Source organism: Penicillium mononematosum (assembly GCF_028829835.1).
Source record: "Penicillium mononematosum strain IBT 11891 chromosome Unknown utg000003l:1.0-8172316.0:1.0-8177699.0, whole genome shotgun sequence".
NCBI lineage: Eukaryota > Fungi > Ascomycota > Eurotiomycetes > Eurotiales > Aspergillaceae > Penicillium > Penicillium mononematosum.
In genome coordinates, this window is record NW_026643273.1 from 5,084,060 (window position 1) to 5,103,693 (window position 19,634).

Below are 19,634 nucleotides of genomic sequence, written 5' to 3' on the forward strand. Positions count from 1 at the left end.
GTTTCGCACCGATAATCGCTGTCTCGTGCCCCTCGCATTTTCTCTCCGCCTAAATGGCTACCGATCAAGAAGTGGCCACTGCGCTCAAGGTGCAGGGAAACCAGGCCTTTGCTCAGCACGACTGGCCTGTCGCAGTCGACTTTTATACCCAGGCTATTGCCAAATTTGACAAGGATCCATCCTTCTTCTGCAACCGGGCCCAGGTGTGTTCCCGACGATCATAAGTGGCACATTCCAAGTGTCGCGTGAATGTTTGCTAGGATCAGCATAGCTAACGGTCTTTTTTGCTTGGTGTCACAGGCTCAAATTAAGCTTGAAGCCTTCGGCTTTGCTATTGCGGATGCCACCAAGGCAATTGAATTGGATCCCAACTATGTGAAGGTTAGTCGGTATTATTAGCTGGCAAGAGAGACAACTTGTTCCTGCAGATTGAGGCTTAGTGGAGATGTATGCTAAATCCATATCTATCACAGGCCTACTGGAGACGTGCCCTAGCCAATACTGCCATTCTAAGCTACAAGGAGGCCTTGAAGGACTTCAAGGCTGTGGTTAGACGCGAACCGGCCAACCATAATGCCAAGCTGAAGGCTGCCGAGTGTGAGAAGCTCGTGCGCCGCAAAGATTTCGAGCGGGCCATCGAGATCTCTGACCCGCCTTCTGCTTTTGCGGATTTGGACATCGATGCTATCAATGTCGAGGACGGTTATGATGGTGTGCGCCTTGGCGAGGAAATGTCGCAGGAGTTCATCGATGATATGATTGAGCGCTTTAAGAACGGAAAGAAGATCCATCGCAAATATGTCTTCCAAATCATCAAGGCTGTTAAGGATCTTGTATACAACGAGCCTACCATGGTCGAAATCGGCGTGGAATCGGGAAAGAAGCTGACAGTCTGCGGTGATACGCACGGTATGTATTGTCTTTTGTTCGGTGAGTTGAGCAGTTGCTGACTGAACAGGCCAATACTTTGATTTGCTCGAGATTTTCCGACGAAACGGTGCCCCCTCCGATACCCATGCTTACCTCTTCAACGGTGACTTCGTTGACCGTGGCTCCTGGTCCTGCGAAATCGCACTGCTGCTCTATGCATACAAGTGGTTGCGTCCCAACGGTCTTTTCCTTAACCGTGGAAACCACGAGACGGATGATATGAATAAGGTCTACGGCTTCGAAGGCGAGTGCAAGGCTAAATATAACGAGCGGGTCTTCAAGGTGTTCTCCGAGTCCTTCTCGGCTCTGCCTCTGGCCACCTTGATTGGTGAGAAGTACCTTGTCCTGCACGGTGGTCTCTTCTCTCCGACGACAAGATCAAGTTAGATGATATCCGCAAGCTCAACCGCCACAACCAACGGCAGCCTGGCCAAGCGGGCCTGATGATGGAGATGCTCTGGACAGACCCGCAGACCGAGGCTGGCCGCGGCCCCAGCAAGCGTGGTGTCGGTCTCCAATTTGGCCCTGATGTCACTAAGCGCTTCTGTGAAAACAACGGCCTGGAGGCTATCATTCGCTCCCATGAGGTGCGGATGGGCGGTTACGAGGTTGAACACGATGGTCGTTGCATCACTGTCTTTTCTGCTCCCAAGTACTGCGATGCGACTGAAAATAAGGGTGCTTACATCAACATCGGCCCTGAACTCGAGCTTGCATATGAAGTATTCGAGGCAGTACCACACCCCGATATCAAGCCGATGGTAAGATTATGACCTTCAACCATCTACATAATCGAGTCCCCTAGCTAACTGTCCCAGGCATACGCGAATAACTCTATTCTTTCGGGGATGTGATGGCATATTTGATTTTCAAGCGCGGCGTTGCCCAAGAGATCTACCTAGAATTGATATTCCAAATGTATTTATGTGCATGAATGATGTATTCCGAGTAACTCTGAGTAGCTCTGACGTCGCAGAACTGTATACTTCACACCGCTTTTGCCCCGCGTTCGTCCCCTCGATTCTGCCATTTTGACTTCTTTTTGCCCTCGGTCGAGATACATCTTGCAGAGTAGCCATGGAATTCGATCCTAAGACCCGTTAGTATTCTTGTTCGTCCATGAAATATAAAATACTAACCTGGACAGCCCAATACCTCACCTCCGACAAGTCGAGCTTCGCCTCGGTCTCGGCCAAAGACCGCTGGCCTGTCATCATTGTGAGCTTGCGGCAGACAATCGATAGCCGGAGGATCAATTGCTGAATATTGTGACCATTCTAGACTGGCGCTATTGATGACCTTCATCGCACTGTCTTAGGTGTCAATGACGATGAGAAGGCAAATGAAGGCAAAAGCATTATCGCCAACTTGGCCAAGTTGAAGTACGAGCTCCAGCATGACCGACAACTCACGTGAGTCCTTTCGCCGTCTATGCCAGAACCACAAGAGCTTTATCTAATATGATGTTGCGGCTAGCCCCCTGGATGATGATGGACACCCAGATATCGCCTCGTACAACGAGGAGCTGGAGAAGCGCGGAAACCCCCACTGGCACGATGTGGCCTGGCTTTATTCAGAGTGTTACCTCTGTAAGCTCAAGGTCCCTGTCTAACTGGAAACCGGACAAGCTACGGCAGTACTGACCAGACGACTATCATAGACCGCCGCATGGAAGCCCTCTTCGCATTGTCCCAGCATTGGAAGGGCTATGATGTATTTGCCCGCCAGAAGATGAATACATTCAAGTCGTCCCGTCCCGCCGTACTCGAACTCGCTGCGAGATACCGTGAATTAGCGATGGAGGCGGAGTCGGGAAAAGCAAGAGAAAACAAGTCGCCGGAGGAAATCGAGCAGGCAGAGAAGCTTATCTTCTCTGAGATGTGCGAGATCTGCTTGTGGGGTAATGCCACCGATCTGTCACTTCTAACCTCCCTCTCCTACGAGGATATCCAGAAACTACAGGGCTCCGAGGCGCGCAAAGCATCGCACAAGAACATCATTGTCAACGACCTCGACGCTGCTTTCGAGGCAATGCAGAGGGCCCGGAGAGAGAAGAAGGACGGTGAGCGCCGCGTGGACATCGTCCTAGACAACTCCGGGTTTGAACTATTCGTTGACTTAATTCTCGCTGGATACTTGCTGTCCGCCGGGTTGGCGACCAGTGTCGTGCTTCACCCCAAGCGCATGCCGTGGTTCGTGTCAGATGTCACGCCGAAGGATTTCTCCGATCTCCTCAACAGCATGGTCGACCCGCAGGCCTTTTACACAGCAGCAGATGACTCGGGCAAGACATTCCCCCCTCTTTCCGAGAAGGAGGTTTCCAACGTGCAATTCCTCTTTGAGCAGTGGAGCCAGTTCCACCAGGATGGTAAACTGATCCTGCGTCCGCACCCTTTCTGGACCACCCAGGGTGGTTACTGGCGCATGCCATCCGTGGCGCCGGAGCTGTTCGAAGATTTGAAGGAGAGCGAGCTTGTTTTGTTCAAGGGCGACCTGAACTACCGGAAGTTGGTCAATGATGTAAGTCCAGGCTTCTTTGCTTTTCGTTCTTTTACTTTGAGTTTCTTGCTAACAATATCCAGGCCCAATGGGATCCCACCACTCTTTTCACAGAAGCTATCGGCCCGCTTGGCCCCAAGTCGGGAATCCGTGTTCTAGCCTTCCGTACTTGCAAGGCTGATCCCGTTGTCGGTCTTCCCGCTGGCGAGGATGAGAAGATCCGCGCATTGCCCGGAGGCGGCGGCTCTGAGTCTCGCAAGTGGGCTTGGAGTGGGAAATGGGCTGTCATCTCGCTTTCTGACGGCAAGGCCTGAGAGCGCACTAGGCACAACCGCCCTTGTTCTACAGCAGACTTTGAAGTCCGTTGCACACTGGGTGAATATGCCAATATAGAACCCTTGTAGATGAATTAGGGTAGTAAGAGATCACAGCTGGAAGTAGACGAGTTAATACCTGATCTAGATCGTGAATAAAGGTGTGATATGATACAATATCTATGTGCCAATCTCTCTATGAGACAAATGAAGAGCTTGCGCCATAAAAGATACCACTGCCCCAGTCATTGGTTGCTCGTGCTAGATGCAGGACCATGCGTGCTCGCCTATGACCCATTCCCTATTCTGTGACTGGCACACTTTTTTGCATTATAGGTTATTGACGTCGATATTTCCCGAAGGACGAAGGTTGGGTAGCTATGTATATCACAGTGTGTCCGGATTTAGGATTATCGTAGTACATATAACTATAGATCTCTCTTCAACTTGAGTCAAGCAAATAAAGATCGACTATATAATGCATGATAACACTGGGGAGTTCCCCGTTCTTTACGAATGCTTGACACATCAATTATATAGATTGTTCATAGGCCCAAGGATCTTTCTTCGCGGAGAGAGGGACGCCGCCGACACCCAGGGAATCAACGTGGTCTGGTTTATGAGAGGTACTGTATGGAGAGTTTGGAAACGAGCGGTGATCGAGAGACTAGCGGGTTACTGGTCGAGAATAATTCAACAATTGTTTTTCGCTGAAAACGTAGATCGAAAGAACCTTGGAAGGTGATGAAAAAGAATAACGCTTATGAACCTGAACACCATCCCACCATGCTTAAAAGTCACTCCTTATTTGCAAATCAGAAAGCTAATCCAAACAATATGTGACAAGAAACCTCAAGCATTCTCTTTTCCAAGTGCTTTGATTTTACGACTGTCCTTCTGCCTGAGTCGTGACTTGGCAGCGGCAATTCGTTCAGGGAGAGAGCTTCACGCTGGACATCAGTCAACCCATACCGCTTGCCGACGCGTTCGCCCGCTGAAACGGTGTACCCAGAATACCGGCTGCGAGACGGTAGGCCTGACATTGAATCAAGGGTGGATTTGATGTGAGTTCGTTCACCTTGTGCCTGTCGGTTGCTGAGCCGAGTGTCATCGTCGGCGGGGATGTTCAAATTCCGATATGACCGCTGGCCTTCGCCGAGTCTACGTCTTGAGAACGTGCGATTCAACGACTTCAGGGCTGAGATATCGGGAGGCGAGGAGGGAGGAATTTCATCCAACGCAGTATTACGGGATTCATGTCGCGGCTTCAGTAGGATTTCGTTCAGATAATGTGTGACCTCGTCGTCATCTGCAGCCATATGTCGGGCATTCGGCCTCGTACCAAGTGTACCCATTGTGGCACTGCGCAAAGCAGGCCGCGAATCTCGTACTTTCGAGCGTGGACTCGGGCTTGGGGGAAGCTCGATGTCTTCGGTGGGTTCTTCTTCAGGTTTCTCAGGATCCTGACTAGCAAAGTCAAACACCTGCACGCCTGTGTGGTCTTTGCGAGGACTGAGAAATTGCCGTTCTGTGGAAGGTAGTGCCGGAAAGCGTTCAGTAGAGCCAAGTCGCAGCTTTAGAAGGTCTATCTGTTTCTGCATGTGGCGGCGCTCTGCATCAGAACTATTTCTCAAATTCTCCTCTGAGGCACGGTGCTCTTGCGTGACCGTTTTGAGTTTTTCTCTGTATTCTTGGATCCGCTGCTCCAGTCTCGCCTCTCTCTGCTTCAGTCTTGTTTCTTTGTCCTTTCGCCGACCTTCATATCGGGACATTTCCTGCTTCACTCGGGCCAGCGTTTGTTTCAGAGTGTTGTTCTCTTTCTCAAGTGCTTGGGCTTTCTTTTCTGAGCTCTGCACGAGATCCTGGAGGGTATTCAGTTCGGACTGTTGGTTTTTCATCTCCTCAATCTTGGCATTAGCTTGTTCCAATTCTTGCTGTGTTCTGCGAAGCTCGTCCGTTGGGGTGTTTGAAGGCAGCTCTTCCTTCTTCTTTTGTGTGATATTTGCCGCATCGCTTACGACATCGTGTCGTTCCAAGGCGTTGCGCAGCGAGGTAACCTGCTGTTTGTATTGTAATGCAAGAGCGGTTTGTTTAGTCAACCCCTGAACCAAGTGCTCCTTATCGCCTGTCGACCCCTCCCCGACCATGGAAGAAGCAAGCCGTGACACCTGCCTTTCCATCTCGGCGACCTTTTCTTCTTCTTCCTTCAGCTTGTCGGCCAGCCGCATAGCTTCTGTATCCTTCTTGCGAGCGTAGGATTTGGCAATCGACCGGTACTGGATCAACTTCTTGATCTCTCGATTGGTCCTCACACGGTAATTGTCGAATTCGGTTTTCCAGTACCTGCCTGACTCTGAGTGGGGGTCCTCCAGATTGGTAGTAACATCTTCATTGTCGAGAGTATCCTTCGACCCGGAGATTATGGCTGATTTCGCTTCTCCTGTGCTCTCATCAGAGCTGGCCGGTTCGGAGTTCTTGGATGCATTATCGCGTGCATTCATGAGTGTCTGGGTGAGTTTGCTCCTCGGCTTGCCACTTCCATCTGATGATCCGGACATCCACTGGGTACTGAGGGTCCCGGAAGGATTTGGTGGAGTCTTGGCTGGCTTACTGGCCGAGCCAGGGCGTTTCCCCTCATTGTCGATGACACTTTCGCCAAAGGATACCGTCTTACGACGCAACGCAGTTCCGGGTGTGACAAGTATGCTTTTTGTGGGGGGATCCCGTCGGGTTGTAAGTCGCGTCGGCTGGTTTCGCGTCGGTCTTGATCTCTGTTGGCGCTAGGTTTATCGTGTCACTCTTGCTTCGTTGGTGAACGGATTGATTTTGGGACGCGTTGTTTTCATCTTCCTCTGCTCCCGGAGTACCAAACAGAGCGCTCTTGAAAGCACGAATCGCAAAGACATGGCCTGGAGTCTCAGGGGGTTCTAGCAGCTTGGAGTCATCTGTAGCAACACGTTAGAGGGATAGCTTCAAAGGTCAAAATAACCAGCACACCTGTAGCCTGCGCAGTTTGCTCATTCCCCTTGATCCAGTCCAGCATTTTGGCTGCCAGCGTTGGAAGAAACCTCGAAATCCTTGTAACCAAGTTGAGAGTCCAATGTTTATGGTCCGGGCGGAAAAAGCAGAAGTGCCGATCACTTTATCGATAAGCTCGCGTTCCGCTTCACCTGGCTTTTGTTTACACTTGGCACTTCTCGGGACGTTTTAAAATTGGGATATTGTTTCTTTTACGTTCTTTTCTTTTTTCTTTTTCAGAAAGTTTGCTTGAAAGGTGTTGGACTCGGTTGCCAGAAGAGTCTTGTTGATTTCCCCAGATCAGGTGTGTGTGTACGGAATACACACGTGCGTGTACGAAGGACTCTGGGGTTACGGTGTATAGCCGCAGATCGTATTTTGCCAGCAGAACATTTCACGAAATCAGCATATGTGTTGTGTATTTCATTCCAAGGTTGGCTATAGAAATTGATATTGTAGAAATTGAGATCCTGTAAGAATTGGGATATCGTAGACAAGAACAGTCGGCCGCTTATATGGCCGTAGTCTGGTGGTCTTCTTAGGTGTTCTCCAATTTATATATCTTTTTAGAGGCCTTTCGGTAGTAGCCTCCCGAGGTCCTTAGTCTTCAGATATCTACATACAGTTATATAGACTTTTTCTCCTTCTTTGTTTGTTAGATATATAGTAGAAAAGGACCAAAAAAGGTTTCATTTGTACAATGGACTTTTCTATATATAACTTCTATTAAAAATAGCATATAAAGTGGTAGGGATTAGAATAAGAAACGGTGCGGAAGGCGGTCAAGATTTAAATGGGGAAAATACGATATGGCTACGGCCGTACGAGTACAATCAGCCCTGGAGCCTACAGCATTGCAGCCTGCAATCCTTCGTGCTCGGGTTCTGATACACTCTCACGGACTCCTTACAAATATGCTTTTCTTCTAGTGTATAAGAACCCCCTAGATTCTTACTTTTCCCATAACTTCGAATTCTACACTGTTGTTTGTCCTCTACAAGCGCTTGGATCTCCGAAAATTCCAAGCCACTACAGATACTACGCAAAACATCAAACATAAAGACTGACTTGGCACAGAAAGATGCCTCTTTCCCATTCGGTTGTTCTCCGCTTGGCTGCCACCGCCATTGCAACCACGTTTGTCGGATTCGGTGTCAACGCTATCCTACGTCCAGACCATGCTCTCACTTTCTTCGAGTTCCAGCCACCTACCTCTGTACTGGACAAGCAGATGGTTGACAGTCTAATGGCAATCTACGGAATCCGGGACATCTTCATGGGGGCGGCCATATATGCTGCTTCGTATTTCGGCACCCGCTCAACCCTGGGCTGGATCTTAATTGCCGCTAGCAGCGTTGCATTTGCAGGATGGGTCTGTTTGCTGGACCCATGGCCAAGGACATTGGAATCACTGGGGATACGCACCAATGATTGCTGTGGCTGGCGGCTTGTTGCTCGGTGCCTTCGATCGTGTGTGATGGTCACACTGGAACAAAGCCAACACCACTACGGAGTAGAGATGATCGACTATTGCGGTGACAATGATTGCCACCGTTCTCGGTATATGCCAGCTCAGCACATCACCACCTCATGATATTTGGGTCCACTATTGGGCAGGGACAATGGTTCTTTGGCTTGACGATGATGATACACTCAAATCTCCAGTCAATAGGCGAATGGGATATCTCGACTGACTTCAAAGCAAATAAAACATGCAAGAATCATGAAATACAATTAACTTCAAGTACAATATAAGCAATAAATCTATAAATCCACAGTTAGACCAACGGGGACGTCATTTATACTGGGCATCTCCACTCTATAAATGGAAGGGCGTATGATCTGACCGCCTGTTTATTCTAGCCTCAGAGGGGAAGGGAAAAAAAAGACTGCCCAATTTCTTTCCACCTCCCATAACCCTTTCATCTTTTATCACCAGCCCCCCATGTCGTACGACGCTCAGGGTCGCATGTAGGGCGAGCTTTCGCCACGCCCCGCGATGTCTCCCAAACAGAGGAAGAAGCCCTCCCGCCAGAAAAACCAAACCTCCGATTCCTCCGTGACGTCCCCCCATATTTACAACCAATTACCGAGAAATCCACCAGACAGAGGTGGAAGCTCTGCGTTCAATCTATGGCGATGACTTTGAAGAAGTAGAAAATAGGCGGTCGGCCTGGCAGGTGGGTGCACTCTTCGAGCCGTTCGAGCCCCTCATGGTCACTAACCCATACACTCTAGCAATCCTCCGACGTGACATTCAAGCTTCATTTGCGAGCCTCCTCAAATCCAGACGTACTGCTCATTTTGCTGGTTGAACTGCCAGCTACATATCCTAAGACAATTCCCAACCTCTCACCGGGAAACCTCGACGGCTTTCGTGATGGCGCGCGTTCCCGAATACAAGACATTCTGCGTAACAAGCCGAAATCTCTGCTCGGAAGTGAGATGATCTACGAACTGGCGGTGTCCATCCAAGATGTTCTGGAGGATGTTGCTCAGGCACAGGCACAGGACAAAGATCTACCCAGCCTTGAAGAGGAGCGTATGGAACAAGAGGCGGCTGCTCTTCAACGCGCAGACCTTGAAAAACAAGAGGAACTTCGGAAACAAAAGGCTGCAGCTGCTGAAGAGGAACGCGCATTACAAGAAATGCTTGAAGACAAGATGCGGCAGCGGAACAAGGCTCGCATTTTAAGACGAAAGAGTCGAACTGGCGGCGCGGATTTGAGTTATGTCGATGATCTTGTGGAAAATACACCCGGTGCCATCTGCTTCGATCCTCCGTTGGCCGTCAACGACACCGATGAGCAGCCGCTGGTCTTCCGCGCCATTCATGGCAAGACACTGCTGCAAAGCAAACAGTGCAAAAAGACCTTCACCGTCAGGCCTGTTGTGTCCGAGAACCGATGCCATGTGCCGCTGCTTGTTTTGAAGGAGCTTTGCCTCAGCGAGAATAATTCTGAGGGATTGACATTCCGTGAGCAGATGCGCACCAGTGAGGATAAGTTAGAGGGCATCAAGCGGTTGCGACACCCCAATCTTGTTGATTTCGTGGGGTTTAAAATCAATCGCCCAATTGGCCGCTTGGATCCACCCGATAATTCCTGGACCGTCCTCATGCTTTTTGAGTATGCAAATAAGGGTTCCCTTTCCGAGCTCCTGGATATCGTGGGCACCGTAGCTGTTGATATGCTTCGCGGCTGGATGATTCAGTTACTCGAGGCTCTGGAGTTCTACCACCGCAGCGGTTTTGTGCATGGGAACATTCATTGTGGCCGAGTCTTTTTGTTCAGGACTCCTTCTGGTGAAACTATCGTTAAGCTGCAGTCTAACGTCGAAGAAGCTTTGCCCGACGCTCCTTGTGCAAAGCCCTCTTTTGCGGCGTCAAAGTCGCCGCTTTGGCTACCCCCAGAGCTGACGCAGGACAGTTCTCCTCCCTCCATGAAGACCGATGTCTGGGATCTTGGAATTGTTCTGCTTCAGATGGGCTTTGGAAAGGATGTTCTCCTCAGGTACACCTCCGCCAATCAGTTGATGGTGTCTATGGGGCTCTCGCCGCCCTGCAAGACTTGCTTTGTGAATTCTTCCGCCCAGATCCCAGAAAACGTCCGACTGCTTTCCAACTCCAGCCATCTGAATTCTTCCGGGTGGATGCGCCGTTAAAGATGCGAGAAAGAGCGTCGGGATCTATGTCTTTGCAGAGACAGCCACGCCTCGACTCCTTTGGAGCCATGCCGGCTTTCTCGCGATATCACCAAGACTTTGACGAGGCAGGTCAGCTAGGCCGTGGTGGATTTGGACAGGTAGTCAAAGCCCGGAACAAGCTTGATGGTCGGTTATATGCAGTAAAGAAGATCTCCCAAACATCGGCCGCAGCGTTGAAAGACACGCTTTCCGAAACCATGTTGCTATCGCGGCTGAACCATTCCTATGTTGTCCGATACTACACTGCTTGGCTTGAAGAGGACTTCAATCACATTGAGGAAGAGGCTATGTCCTCCACCGAAGGTGACCCGTTTGCTAGCCAGGATCACCATGGATTCAGTACAGGAGGCCTTGATTTCATCAGCTCTAGTGGGTATCCAAAAATAGAGTTCGCCGCATCAGACAGCGATGATGAAAACGAAGGAACGTTATCCGACCCTGCTCACCCAGAGACTCCAGAGAGGAACAGAGTAAATGATACTGGTCTTGATTCTGGAAGTGTGGAGGACGCTGAGCTCAGCCGAGCGAGATCTGGCTCTAATGGCAGGCCCATTTTAACTACCCTCTACATCCAGATGGAGTACTGTGAGAAGCATGTAAGTGTTTTAATATCGCCCTGCTCGTTGTTCTAGACTAACATTGCTCAAGACGTTGCGCGATCTAATAAGGGATGATTTGTGCGATGATACGGAACGTTCATGGCGTCTCTTCCGACAGATTCTCGATGGCTTGAGCCATATCCATAGCCACGGCATCATACACCGTGACTTGAAGCCTGACAACATTTTCATTGACGTTGCAAATAATCCTCGCATCGGTGACTTTGGTCTTGCAACAAGTGGTCAATTCACTACGGCCGTGCGTTCGTCCGCAGCCGCGGACTTCGAAGGGGATTTTACTCGCAGTTTGGGTACAACCTACTATGTGGCGCCCGAGATGAAGTCAGTTGTCTCGGGGCACTACAATGAGAAGGTCGATGTGGGTAGTGGATATACAATTGGTGCCACACGTATATGCTCACGCGTTCTAGATGTTTTCGCTCGGTGTTATTTTCTTCGAGATGTGTCATCCATTACCGACTGGCATGGAACGCGATCAAACTCTTCGAGCAATCCGAGAAAAGGACCACACTCTTCCGCCAACTTTCCAGCAATCTGATAAGTTGCTCCAAGGCCAGATCATTGAATCCCTTCTGAGCCATACCCCGAGCGAACGACCAACAGCCTCCGACCTTTTGTCCAGTGGAAAGATACCTCTTCAGGTCGAGGAAGAGACGTTCAGGCGGGCTATTGTACATCTGCTCTCGGATCCAAATTCACCCGACTACAAAAAGATTCTATCAGCCATCTTTTCTCAGTCGCCTAAGAAGTTCGAAGATATTGCTTGGGACATAGACTCACATGCGGTACCCGCTGCCAACGAGCTACTTGTCCAGGGCCTGGTCAAGAAGAAGCTAACCTCGATATTTCGAAGACATGGTGCTGTTGAGTCAACAAGGCAAATGCTGTTCCCCCGATCCCAGCATTACAACAACGGTGCAGTACGTGTGCTGGATGCATCCGGCAATCTCTTGCAGCTGCCATATGATCTTACACTTCCAAATGCACGAGCAATTCCAAGACAAGACCATTCACTGGAGAAGACATTTGCATTCGGCACAGTCTACAGAGATTCAATCCATGGCAGCGAACCACGAACTCACCGCGAAGTTGACTTTGATATTGTGTCCCACAACACCCTGGATCTAGCCTTAAAAGAGGCTGAAGTGATCAAGGTTCTGGACGAAATCATCGAGGAATTCCCACCTTTGCGGTCTACTCCAATGTGCTTCCTTGTCAACCACTCCGATCTGCTCCAACTTATCATGGAATTCTGTCGCATCACGTCTACCCAGATCCCAAAGGCGAAGGAAGTTCTCAGTAAGCTGAATGTTGGAAAGTACACCATGCAAAAGATTCGAAGTGAACTTCGGGCCCCGGCAATTGGTGTCGCTTCAACTTCGTTGGATGACCTTGCCCGTTTCGATTTCAGAGGTACTTAAACTTACTTTCTCAGATTGGGGACAATCCGCTAATGAACGATACAGACTCGCTGAAAGAGACACAGCGCAGGCTGCAGAACATAATGGAAGGAACTGAATACGCAGAGCGAATTCCACCAATATTCGCTCGCTTGAACGTACTCATGACCTATTTGCAGAGTTTCGGCGTGAAACGAAGAATCTACATCAACCCACTCAGCAGTGTTCATGACAAGTTCTACCGCGGTAGCATTCTGTTCCAGTGTATTTTTGATAGCAAACGACGCGATGTGTTTGCTGCAGGTGGCAGATATGATCGGTTGATTCAAGAATTCTCACCCAATGTCCTATCGAATCGACCACAAGCGCATGCTGTGGGTTTCAACCTCGGCTCCGATCGACTACGGTCATCGATGATCGATTACCTGAAGGCCAAGGCTCCGTCAAAAGATCCCGAGACAAGTGCTGATTTGTACTGGGCGACCCGTCGGGTAAGTAACCTCCCATTTCCCCTCGTTTGATGAGTTTTTGCTAATCTTCAACGAAGTGTGACGTACTTGTTGCCAGCTTTGACCCAACCGTTCTCCGCACAACAGGAGTAAAACTCATCGAAGAACTCTGGTCAAACAACATAAGCGCAGAGCTTGCAGTGGATGCCTCGTCCCTTGAAGAGCTTCTAGCGAAATACAAAGACTCCAATCACCGGTGCATTGTGATCGCCAAGCAAGACAGCAAGGAGCGTGGATTCAAAGTTCGGAACCTGATGCGCAAGGAAGAATTCGACATCCGCACCGCTGAACTTGTGATGTGGCTGCGATCAGAAGTACAGGCGCGTCATCGCGAGGGAACTGTTGATCCCCGCCAATCCCGTCAAATGAGCCAACAGGAGGCTCTCGGATTCCATGAACGGGCAAATGATGTGCGCATCCTCATCCCCCAGCATAGAAGCAAGAAGACGAACCGAAGGAACATTGTTGAGTCAGGTATGTCTATGTTTTGAATCCATCCTCAATTTCAGTTTAATATACTAACTGATACCTTTTATAGCTCTACTTTCCTCTCGGGAAGTAGCCGAAAACGCCCGCAATGGTCCGGTCGCCGCCATCGACACCCGCGACGAAGTTCTCGATGCCATTCGGGGCACACGTCTGTCCGACGCAGAGAGTTGGCGCAGCGTGATCCAGAACGCACCGCTGACAGAGCGAAAGTATCTCAGTCAAGTGCATGAGCTACTCACTGACTTGGCCGTGGAGAATCGCACAAGTGATAACACAGAAAGCTACACGAATGCTTTCATCTACAATTACCGTACAGGCTCCTGCGTGTACTATGACCTGGGACCCTAGCGAGAAATGAATTTACGACTGATTGATCTCATGGGGAGAAGAGTGACGAAGTGAAGTTAGGTTAAGCATAAGTCTCAGATCAATGGGACTGATGGTGTTTGCATTTGTTTTTGTGGGTGGATGTATCTCATTTTGTTTGACACTCTAACTGCTGTCATTTAGCGAGTGCTCGGGATGGTACCATTCATATATAGTGATGAGTGACGCCCAGAAATAATATTTACGGATATCTTGTATGGAGAGAAATGAACATTTTGACAGAGGTATCGTTGCTGTTGTACATGAAAAAAATTCGGAATCATGATGGATGAAGGTGAACACAGACTTGCACGTAAATCAGTCACTCTCATCGTCGCTGCCGTACGCGACTAAAGGTCCACCAGTGGCTTTGGGTGTCTGGGTCGTCACCCTTCCACCGTTAAGACCCTGTAGAGCTGCAACAGCAGAGCTGGAGAAGATGCCATTACTCTGTGGCTGCTGCTCCTGTGCCGGAACCGAAGCAGACTCGATCATCATCGGTTGTTCAAGTGCCTCGAGCTGAGCGGCCTGACTCGCATCCTCCAATTGACGGGTCCTGGCATGCCACACATCATCTGGAACGTCATAACCCTGTAGTCCGAAAGTACCCTCGATCTTCTTCCGCTTCTTAGCCTCGGGATCTCGGCCTTCGATCTCTGCTACAAAAGCTGCGGGAAGAGCGCGGCGCACGGCCTCGGCAGCTTGTTCTTCTAACCGGCGTGCCTCGCGCTTCTGCGCCATTGGGTTCGGGTCGACTGTTGCCCATCGTACGTTAAGAATTTCCTACTTGCTGTTAGTACCTTTGTATCATATATCGCATTTCGGAGGTTGGAATGTTGAACTCACCTCATGGTCCAAGCTCTGGTTTGCCATCGCAACTAGTCTTTAGTCATGTATTAGTTCGGTACAAACATAGATCCTGAGGTGGGGAATCTCACGCAAACTGCGCGTTACTTTCTGACGAGTAGGTCACAAAAGCCACGCCCCGTCCGGTAAGTACTCTTGTTCTTTCGATTTGACCCCATTCCGCAAAATGCCTTGAGCACACTTCCTCGATGTCATCACTAGATATTGATTAGCAAGAGGACGAAGCATAAGATTTCAAGGGACTCACGTAACCGTGATTCGGCCAACGTAGATTGTCCTATTTTGGCGCGTGAACGATCCTACTCCGGACATATCCTATTTCAAGTAGCATTAGCGATATGTTCATACCGACAGCAACATCTCCAATCACAAAGGCATGATACGCACTTCTTTGTAATCACTGTGCTTGTCTCTCCCTATAGTCTGGAGTCAGTCGCCCGTTTTCAATTTATGAGCGAAGGTTGGAAAAGATACTAACCAAAGCAGTCCATGTTCGGATTGAACCTATAAATGACCTGATTAGCTGGGTTGTTTTGTATGCGATGACTCTAACAGTGGAAGAATCCTCGAGTCGTGTACGGCATAGGAATACACTAACATATCATGAATCGTCGGTAGACGATGAAGGTATTCACAGTCCTGACCTTTCACGCAGACACCCCGCGCAAAATGTATGCTAGATAAGATGGAAAAAGGATTAGCAAATGTCTACTGCAATGCGCAACATGGCCATGAAAGCCATAGATATATTTCCTTACCAGAAAAATGAGCCTGGAATGCGATCAGCGCGAGTGTATCCCGAGTCACGCGCGATATTGCAGCGACCAGGCGCAGGCTGGCTGAGGCCATATTTGTCGTCGTTGTCGCCGCTTTTGTTGTACCAAATATTATAATCGAGTCCGGGTTGCTGTGCAGGCTCCGCTTTGATGGTTGACGCGTCGACTTGTATCCTGGCAGGGCGTTTCTTCCTGCGAATAATCTTGGTCTTTTTGACCGGCTGGAGCTGCTGATCTCCTTGCAAAGTGTTATCAGCGGCGCCGGTTGTTGCCACAGTCATTTCTTCGGCATTGCGGTCAAGGGTTTCAGGAGTGGTGTTGGAAATAGGAGCTGGTGGCTCGGCAACCGAGATATCTGCCATGGTGGTGTTTGTGTTGGAGAGGTTGAGTTGAAAGGTCAAGCTTGAGCTCTCAAAAAAAAGGTTGACGTCCTGGACAGTTCCAACTGATGTGCTTACATAAGGCTTGGCAAATGCGGCGGGCACATCGACGGGATTTGGTATTTCCCTCTTGGAGGCACAACGAAAGCACCAGAGAAAAAGATTTAGTGATTTCGCAGGCGACAAGCCTCAGAAACCGACACGATGGTGAACATAACGGAAAAGATCAAGGAGTATGTTTCTTGTTAATCGTTGAATCTGCCACTTTGCTGATCTTTTACAGGATCGAGGATGAGATGCGTCGAACGCAGAGTAAGTGTTCTTATCTTCAGACCTAAACATATATCACCCCGCTAATGACCCACAGAGAATAAGGCGACAGGTAAGCTGCCCTTCTGATCGAAGGGGGATTTGATCTAATTTTCAAATCTTGAAATCAGAATACCATTTGGGTCTATTGAAAGGGTATAGTCTTAATCCTCTCTGACTTCGATTTCAAATATAAACTGACGACGTTTCCAGAAAGCTTGCCCGTCTAAGAGCCCAGCTTCTGGAGCCAGTAGGAGGTGCTGGTTCTGGCGGCGGCGCGGGATTTGATGTCAGCAAGAGTGGCGATGCACGAGTGGCTCTTGTTGGCTTCCCCTCTGTCGGAAAGTCTACATTCCTGTCTAAAATCACCAAGACCAAGAGTGAGGCTGCAGCCTACTCTTTCACCACGCTGACAGCTATTCCCGGAGTACTGGAGTATGGTGGTGCTGAGATTCAAATCTTGGATTTGCCGGGTATTATCGAAGGTGCCTCCGAGGGCAAAGGCCGTGGTCGGCAGGTCATTTCGGCCGCAAAGGTGAGCGGGCTAGCCTTTTTTGATGGGAAAGTGTGCAGAAACACTGACAAAATTTCTGCTTTTAGACAAGTGATTTGATCTTGATGGTCTTGGACGCCACAAAGCGTGCCGAACAGCGAGCCTTGCTCGAGGCTGAGCTGGATGCTGTGGGCATTCGATTGAACAAGGAGCCGCCGTATGTCATACCTTATCGAAGGCTTTGCGCGGGCCCAAATACTAATACAATCCCAGTAATATCTACTTGAAAATCAAGAAGGCCGGTGGCATGAAGATCTCTTTTGCGACCCCCCCAAAGAACTTGGACGAAAAGATGGTTTACAACGTGCTCCGGGATTACAAAATTCTTAACTGCGAGGTGCTCGTGCGAGATGAGAATGGTATGTGGTGCTTTGACACAACAACCAGCCCAAATTACTGATTTGCGACGTTCTAGCTACGATCGACGACTTTATCGATGTGATCATGAAGGATCACCGGAAGTACATCCGCTGGTAAGATTGACATTAACGATATCTGGTACTAACTAATACATCCATGGATGCTAATATTTCTCTTCCGTCAGCCTTTACGTCTACAACAAGGTCGACAGCATCGGCCTCGAATTCCTTGACGCCCTTGCCCGCGAGCCTTACACAGCCGTCATGAGTTGTGAACTTGATCTCGGCGTGCAAGACGTTGTCGAACGCATCTGGAAGGAATTGAGACTAATGCGGCTTTACACAAAACGGTATGATATATCCATGACTTTCAGTTTCACTGACATGCCTGACAATTATCGTATTTATAGAAAGGGAGAGGATCCCAACTTCGATGAGGCGCTCATCGTACGCCAGGACTCCACCATTGAGGATGTTTGTGACCAGATTCATCGTACAATCAAGGACACATTCAAGTATGCGATGGTGTGGGGGGCGAGCGCGAGACATGTTCCGCAGCGGGTAGGATTGGCACATATGGTTGCCGACGAGGATGTGGTATCCATAGTGGCCAAGTAGAACTTAGGGGACGAGAGCGATGATGAAAATATTGACACGGCTACAAAGAGCTTGAACACGAAAGTATGATTTTAATGCTGTTGATTTCATATACCATGTATGAACCTATGAACAAAATACAGAAAAGAATATCCACCTAACCAATCCAACCTTCGAAAACCAGAACTCCTACTGCAAGATACGTTGACATACTTAGGCAGCTCCAGCAATGGCAGCAGCGGCCACCACGTTCTGCTGGCCAATGGTAGGTTGAACACCCACACGTTCCTTGGCGAGCAGGTCAACCAGCAGAGGACTGGGACGGCTGTCACGCTGGGGGTAGAGGCCAGCCTGGTTGTTCTTGTACTTCAGCACAGAGTCCAGGTAGATATCGAAGAGGTAGGATGAGTCGAGAGGACCGCCCTTGGCCTCGGGGTGGAATTGGGTACTGAAGATGGGACGAGACTTGTGAATCATGCCTTCGTTGCTCTGGTCGTTCAGGTTGACAAAGTACGGCTTCCAGTCCGAGGGCAGAGTCGAAGCATCAACGGCATAACCGTGGTTCTGGCTGGTGATGTGGCAGCGACCAGTGCTAAGGTCAAGAGCGGGAATGTTGTGAGCCCGGTTTCCGTACTTCAGCTTGATGGTGCTGGCACCGGTAGCCAGAGCCAGGAGCTGGTGGCCCAGGCAGATACCGAAAATGGGGACCTGGGAGGTCTCCATCAAACGCTTGAGGTGGTAGACGGTGTCCTGGCAGTGGGTTGGGTCACCAGGGCCGTTGGAGATGAAGACACCATCGAAGTGGTGGGCGACCTTGTGGATGGGGTAGTCGAAGGGGAGGACAGTGACGCTGGAGCCACGGCCCACCAAGCTGCGGAGAATGTTCTCCTTCACACCACAGTCGATGACAGCAACGTGGGAGTGAGGATCAGCAGCAGCAACATGGAAAGGCTGCTTGGTGCTGACCTGGCGCACCAAGTGGATTTGCTCAGGGTCAGTGAAAGCCTCATCCTCGTTGGCATCATACTCCTCGCCGACGGTAATACGGGCCAGAGAAGAGCCTTGCTCACGCAGGTAGGTGACAATAGCACGAGTATCGACACCAGAGATGGCAGGGACACCTTCACGGGCACACCACTCGCCCAGGCTCTGAACAGCAGTCCAGTGACTGTATTGCTCGGCGACATCGGCAACAACAACACCAGCTGCCTGGAGATTGGGGGACTCGAAGTACTTCAGAAGTCCATTGGTGTCCTTCTCAGCAGAAGGAACACCGTAGTTGCCGATCAGAGGCTGGGTGAATACCAGGATCTGACCACGGTATGAAGGATCGGTCAGGGACTTGGGGTACCCAACCAGGGAGGTAGTGAAGACAGCCTCGCCGGAAATGTTGGAGCGGGCACCGAACGACTTGCCAGAGAACATTGGACCATCACGAATAGTGAAAGTGGCAGGCTCCATAGCGGCACGCTGACGCACAGTAGCCATGAAGCGAGCCTGAACAGGTCGCTTCATGGAGGCGAAGGCAGAAGCCCGGGGAGGCATTGCCTTGAAGAGGTTGAAGATCATTTTTTATTTTATAAGTAACAATTGTAAATCAGTAGAAAGCTTTGTGCTATTCAGTTGATGTTGGCTTTCCAAAGGTGGTCCGAGATATAGTCCTGGGAGGTGAAGATCGAGGGTGCCAAACACATAAGCGCGACTGAGCAGGTGGCAGTCAAGAGTATGGTAGAGAGAAAGGGGGGGGGTTGGCAATTTAGCGCATGGAGATATTTTGTGTTGGGATTCTGTAGAGAAATAATGGGGAAGAAAGCGGAAAAGAAGGGAAACAAGAGGTTTTTCATCCCCCGACTCCGTGGGCACGTGTTCTCACCGACTTTGCCGGTGTCGGCCAATCGGAGCGCGTCAAAATTCTGTTATCGCCTTAGGGGATCTGACTCATC

The 19,634-nt window shown here is 49.8% G+C and overlaps 7 protein-coding genes across 7 annotated transcripts; 4 read left to right on the forward strand and 3 right to left on the reverse strand.

The window, feature by feature from the left end:
• Positions 1 to 53: 53 nt before the first annotated feature.
• On the forward strand, positions 54 to 1,784 carry ppt1 (protein serine/threonine phosphatase PPT1; the record flags this gene model as incomplete). The annotated part of the gene is made up of 6 exons (XM_057293715.1): positions 54 to 203; positions 301 to 381; positions 474 to 909; positions 959 to 1,258; positions 1,318 to 1,691; positions 1,749 to 1,784. 6 exons carry the CDS (start codon positions 54 to 56, stop codon positions 1,782 to 1,784), a joined length of 1,377 nt encoding a protein of 458 aa, XP_057148526.1.
• A 223-nt stretch (positions 1,785 to 2,007) lies between these two features.
• Positions 2,008 to 3,743, forward strand: N7519_006940 (damage-control phosphatase ARMT1 family protein; the record flags this gene model as incomplete). The annotated part of the gene is made up of 6 exons (XM_057293716.1): positions 2,008 to 2,029; positions 2,078 to 2,148; positions 2,212 to 2,342; positions 2,407 to 2,519; positions 2,591 to 3,450; positions 3,513 to 3,743. 6 exons carry the CDS (start codon positions 2,008 to 2,010, stop codon positions 3,741 to 3,743), a joined length of 1,428 nt encoding a protein of 475 aa, XP_057148527.1.
• An 852-nt stretch (positions 3,744 to 4,595) lies between these two features.
• N7519_006941 (uncharacterized protein) lies at positions 4,596 to 6,786 on the reverse strand (the record flags this gene model as incomplete). The annotated part of the gene is made up of 4 exons (XM_057293717.1): positions 4,596 to 4,686; positions 4,716 to 6,353; positions 6,418 to 6,688; positions 6,741 to 6,786. 4 exons carry the CDS (start codon positions 6,784 to 6,786, stop codon positions 4,596 to 4,598), a joined length of 2,046 nt encoding a protein of 681 aa, XP_057148528.1.
• Positions 6,787 to 7,842: 1,056 nt separating this feature from the next.
• On the forward strand, positions 7,843 to 13,832 carry cpcC (putative protein kinase (Gcn2); the record flags this gene model as incomplete). The annotated part of the gene is made up of 8 exons (XM_057293718.1): positions 7,843 to 8,133; positions 9,000 to 10,337; positions 10,391 to 11,062; positions 11,115 to 11,444; positions 11,497 to 12,499; positions 12,553 to 12,977; positions 13,034 to 13,469; positions 13,534 to 13,832. 8 exons carry the CDS (start codon positions 7,843 to 7,845, stop codon positions 13,830 to 13,832), a joined length of 4,794 nt encoding a protein of 1,597 aa, XP_057148529.1.
• A 336-nt stretch (positions 13,833 to 14,168) lies between these two features.
• cwc2 (active spliceosome conformation promoter CWC2) lies at positions 14,169 to 15,980 on the reverse strand (the record flags this gene model as incomplete). The annotated part of the gene is made up of 9 exons (XM_057293719.1): positions 14,169 to 14,633; positions 14,697 to 14,733; positions 14,789 to 14,914; positions 14,965 to 15,032; positions 15,105 to 15,133; positions 15,196 to 15,221; positions 15,316 to 15,393; positions 15,476 to 15,895; positions 15,952 to 15,980. 9 exons carry the CDS (start codon positions 15,978 to 15,980, stop codon positions 14,169 to 14,171), a joined length of 1,278 nt encoding a protein of 425 aa, XP_057148530.1.
• Positions 15,981 to 16,077: 97 nt separating this feature from the next.
• Positions 16,078 to 17,712, forward strand: N7519_006944 (uncharacterized protein; the record flags this gene model as incomplete). Its single annotated transcript, XM_057293720.1, has 9 exons — positions 16,078 to 16,106; positions 16,157 to 16,185; positions 16,249 to 16,255; positions 16,396 to 16,717; positions 16,783 to 16,892; positions 16,949 to 17,094; positions 17,151 to 17,208; positions 17,280 to 17,444; positions 17,505 to 17,712. The coding sequence occupies 9 exons, from the start codon at positions 16,078 to 16,080 to the stop codon at positions 17,710 to 17,712; spliced, it is 1,074 nt and encodes a 357-aa protein (XP_057148531.1).
• A 192-nt stretch (positions 17,713 to 17,904) lies between these two features.
• Positions 17,905 to 19,260, reverse strand: cpa1 (carbamoyl-phosphate synthase (glutamine-hydrolyzing) CPA1; the record flags this gene model as incomplete). The annotated part of the gene is made up of 1 exon (XM_057293721.1): positions 17,905 to 19,260. The coding sequence occupies one exon, from the start codon at positions 19,258 to 19,260 to the stop codon at positions 17,905 to 17,907; it is 1,356 nt and encodes a 451-aa protein (XP_057148532.1).
• Between the last annotated feature and the right edge of the window lie 374 nt (positions 19,261 to 19,634).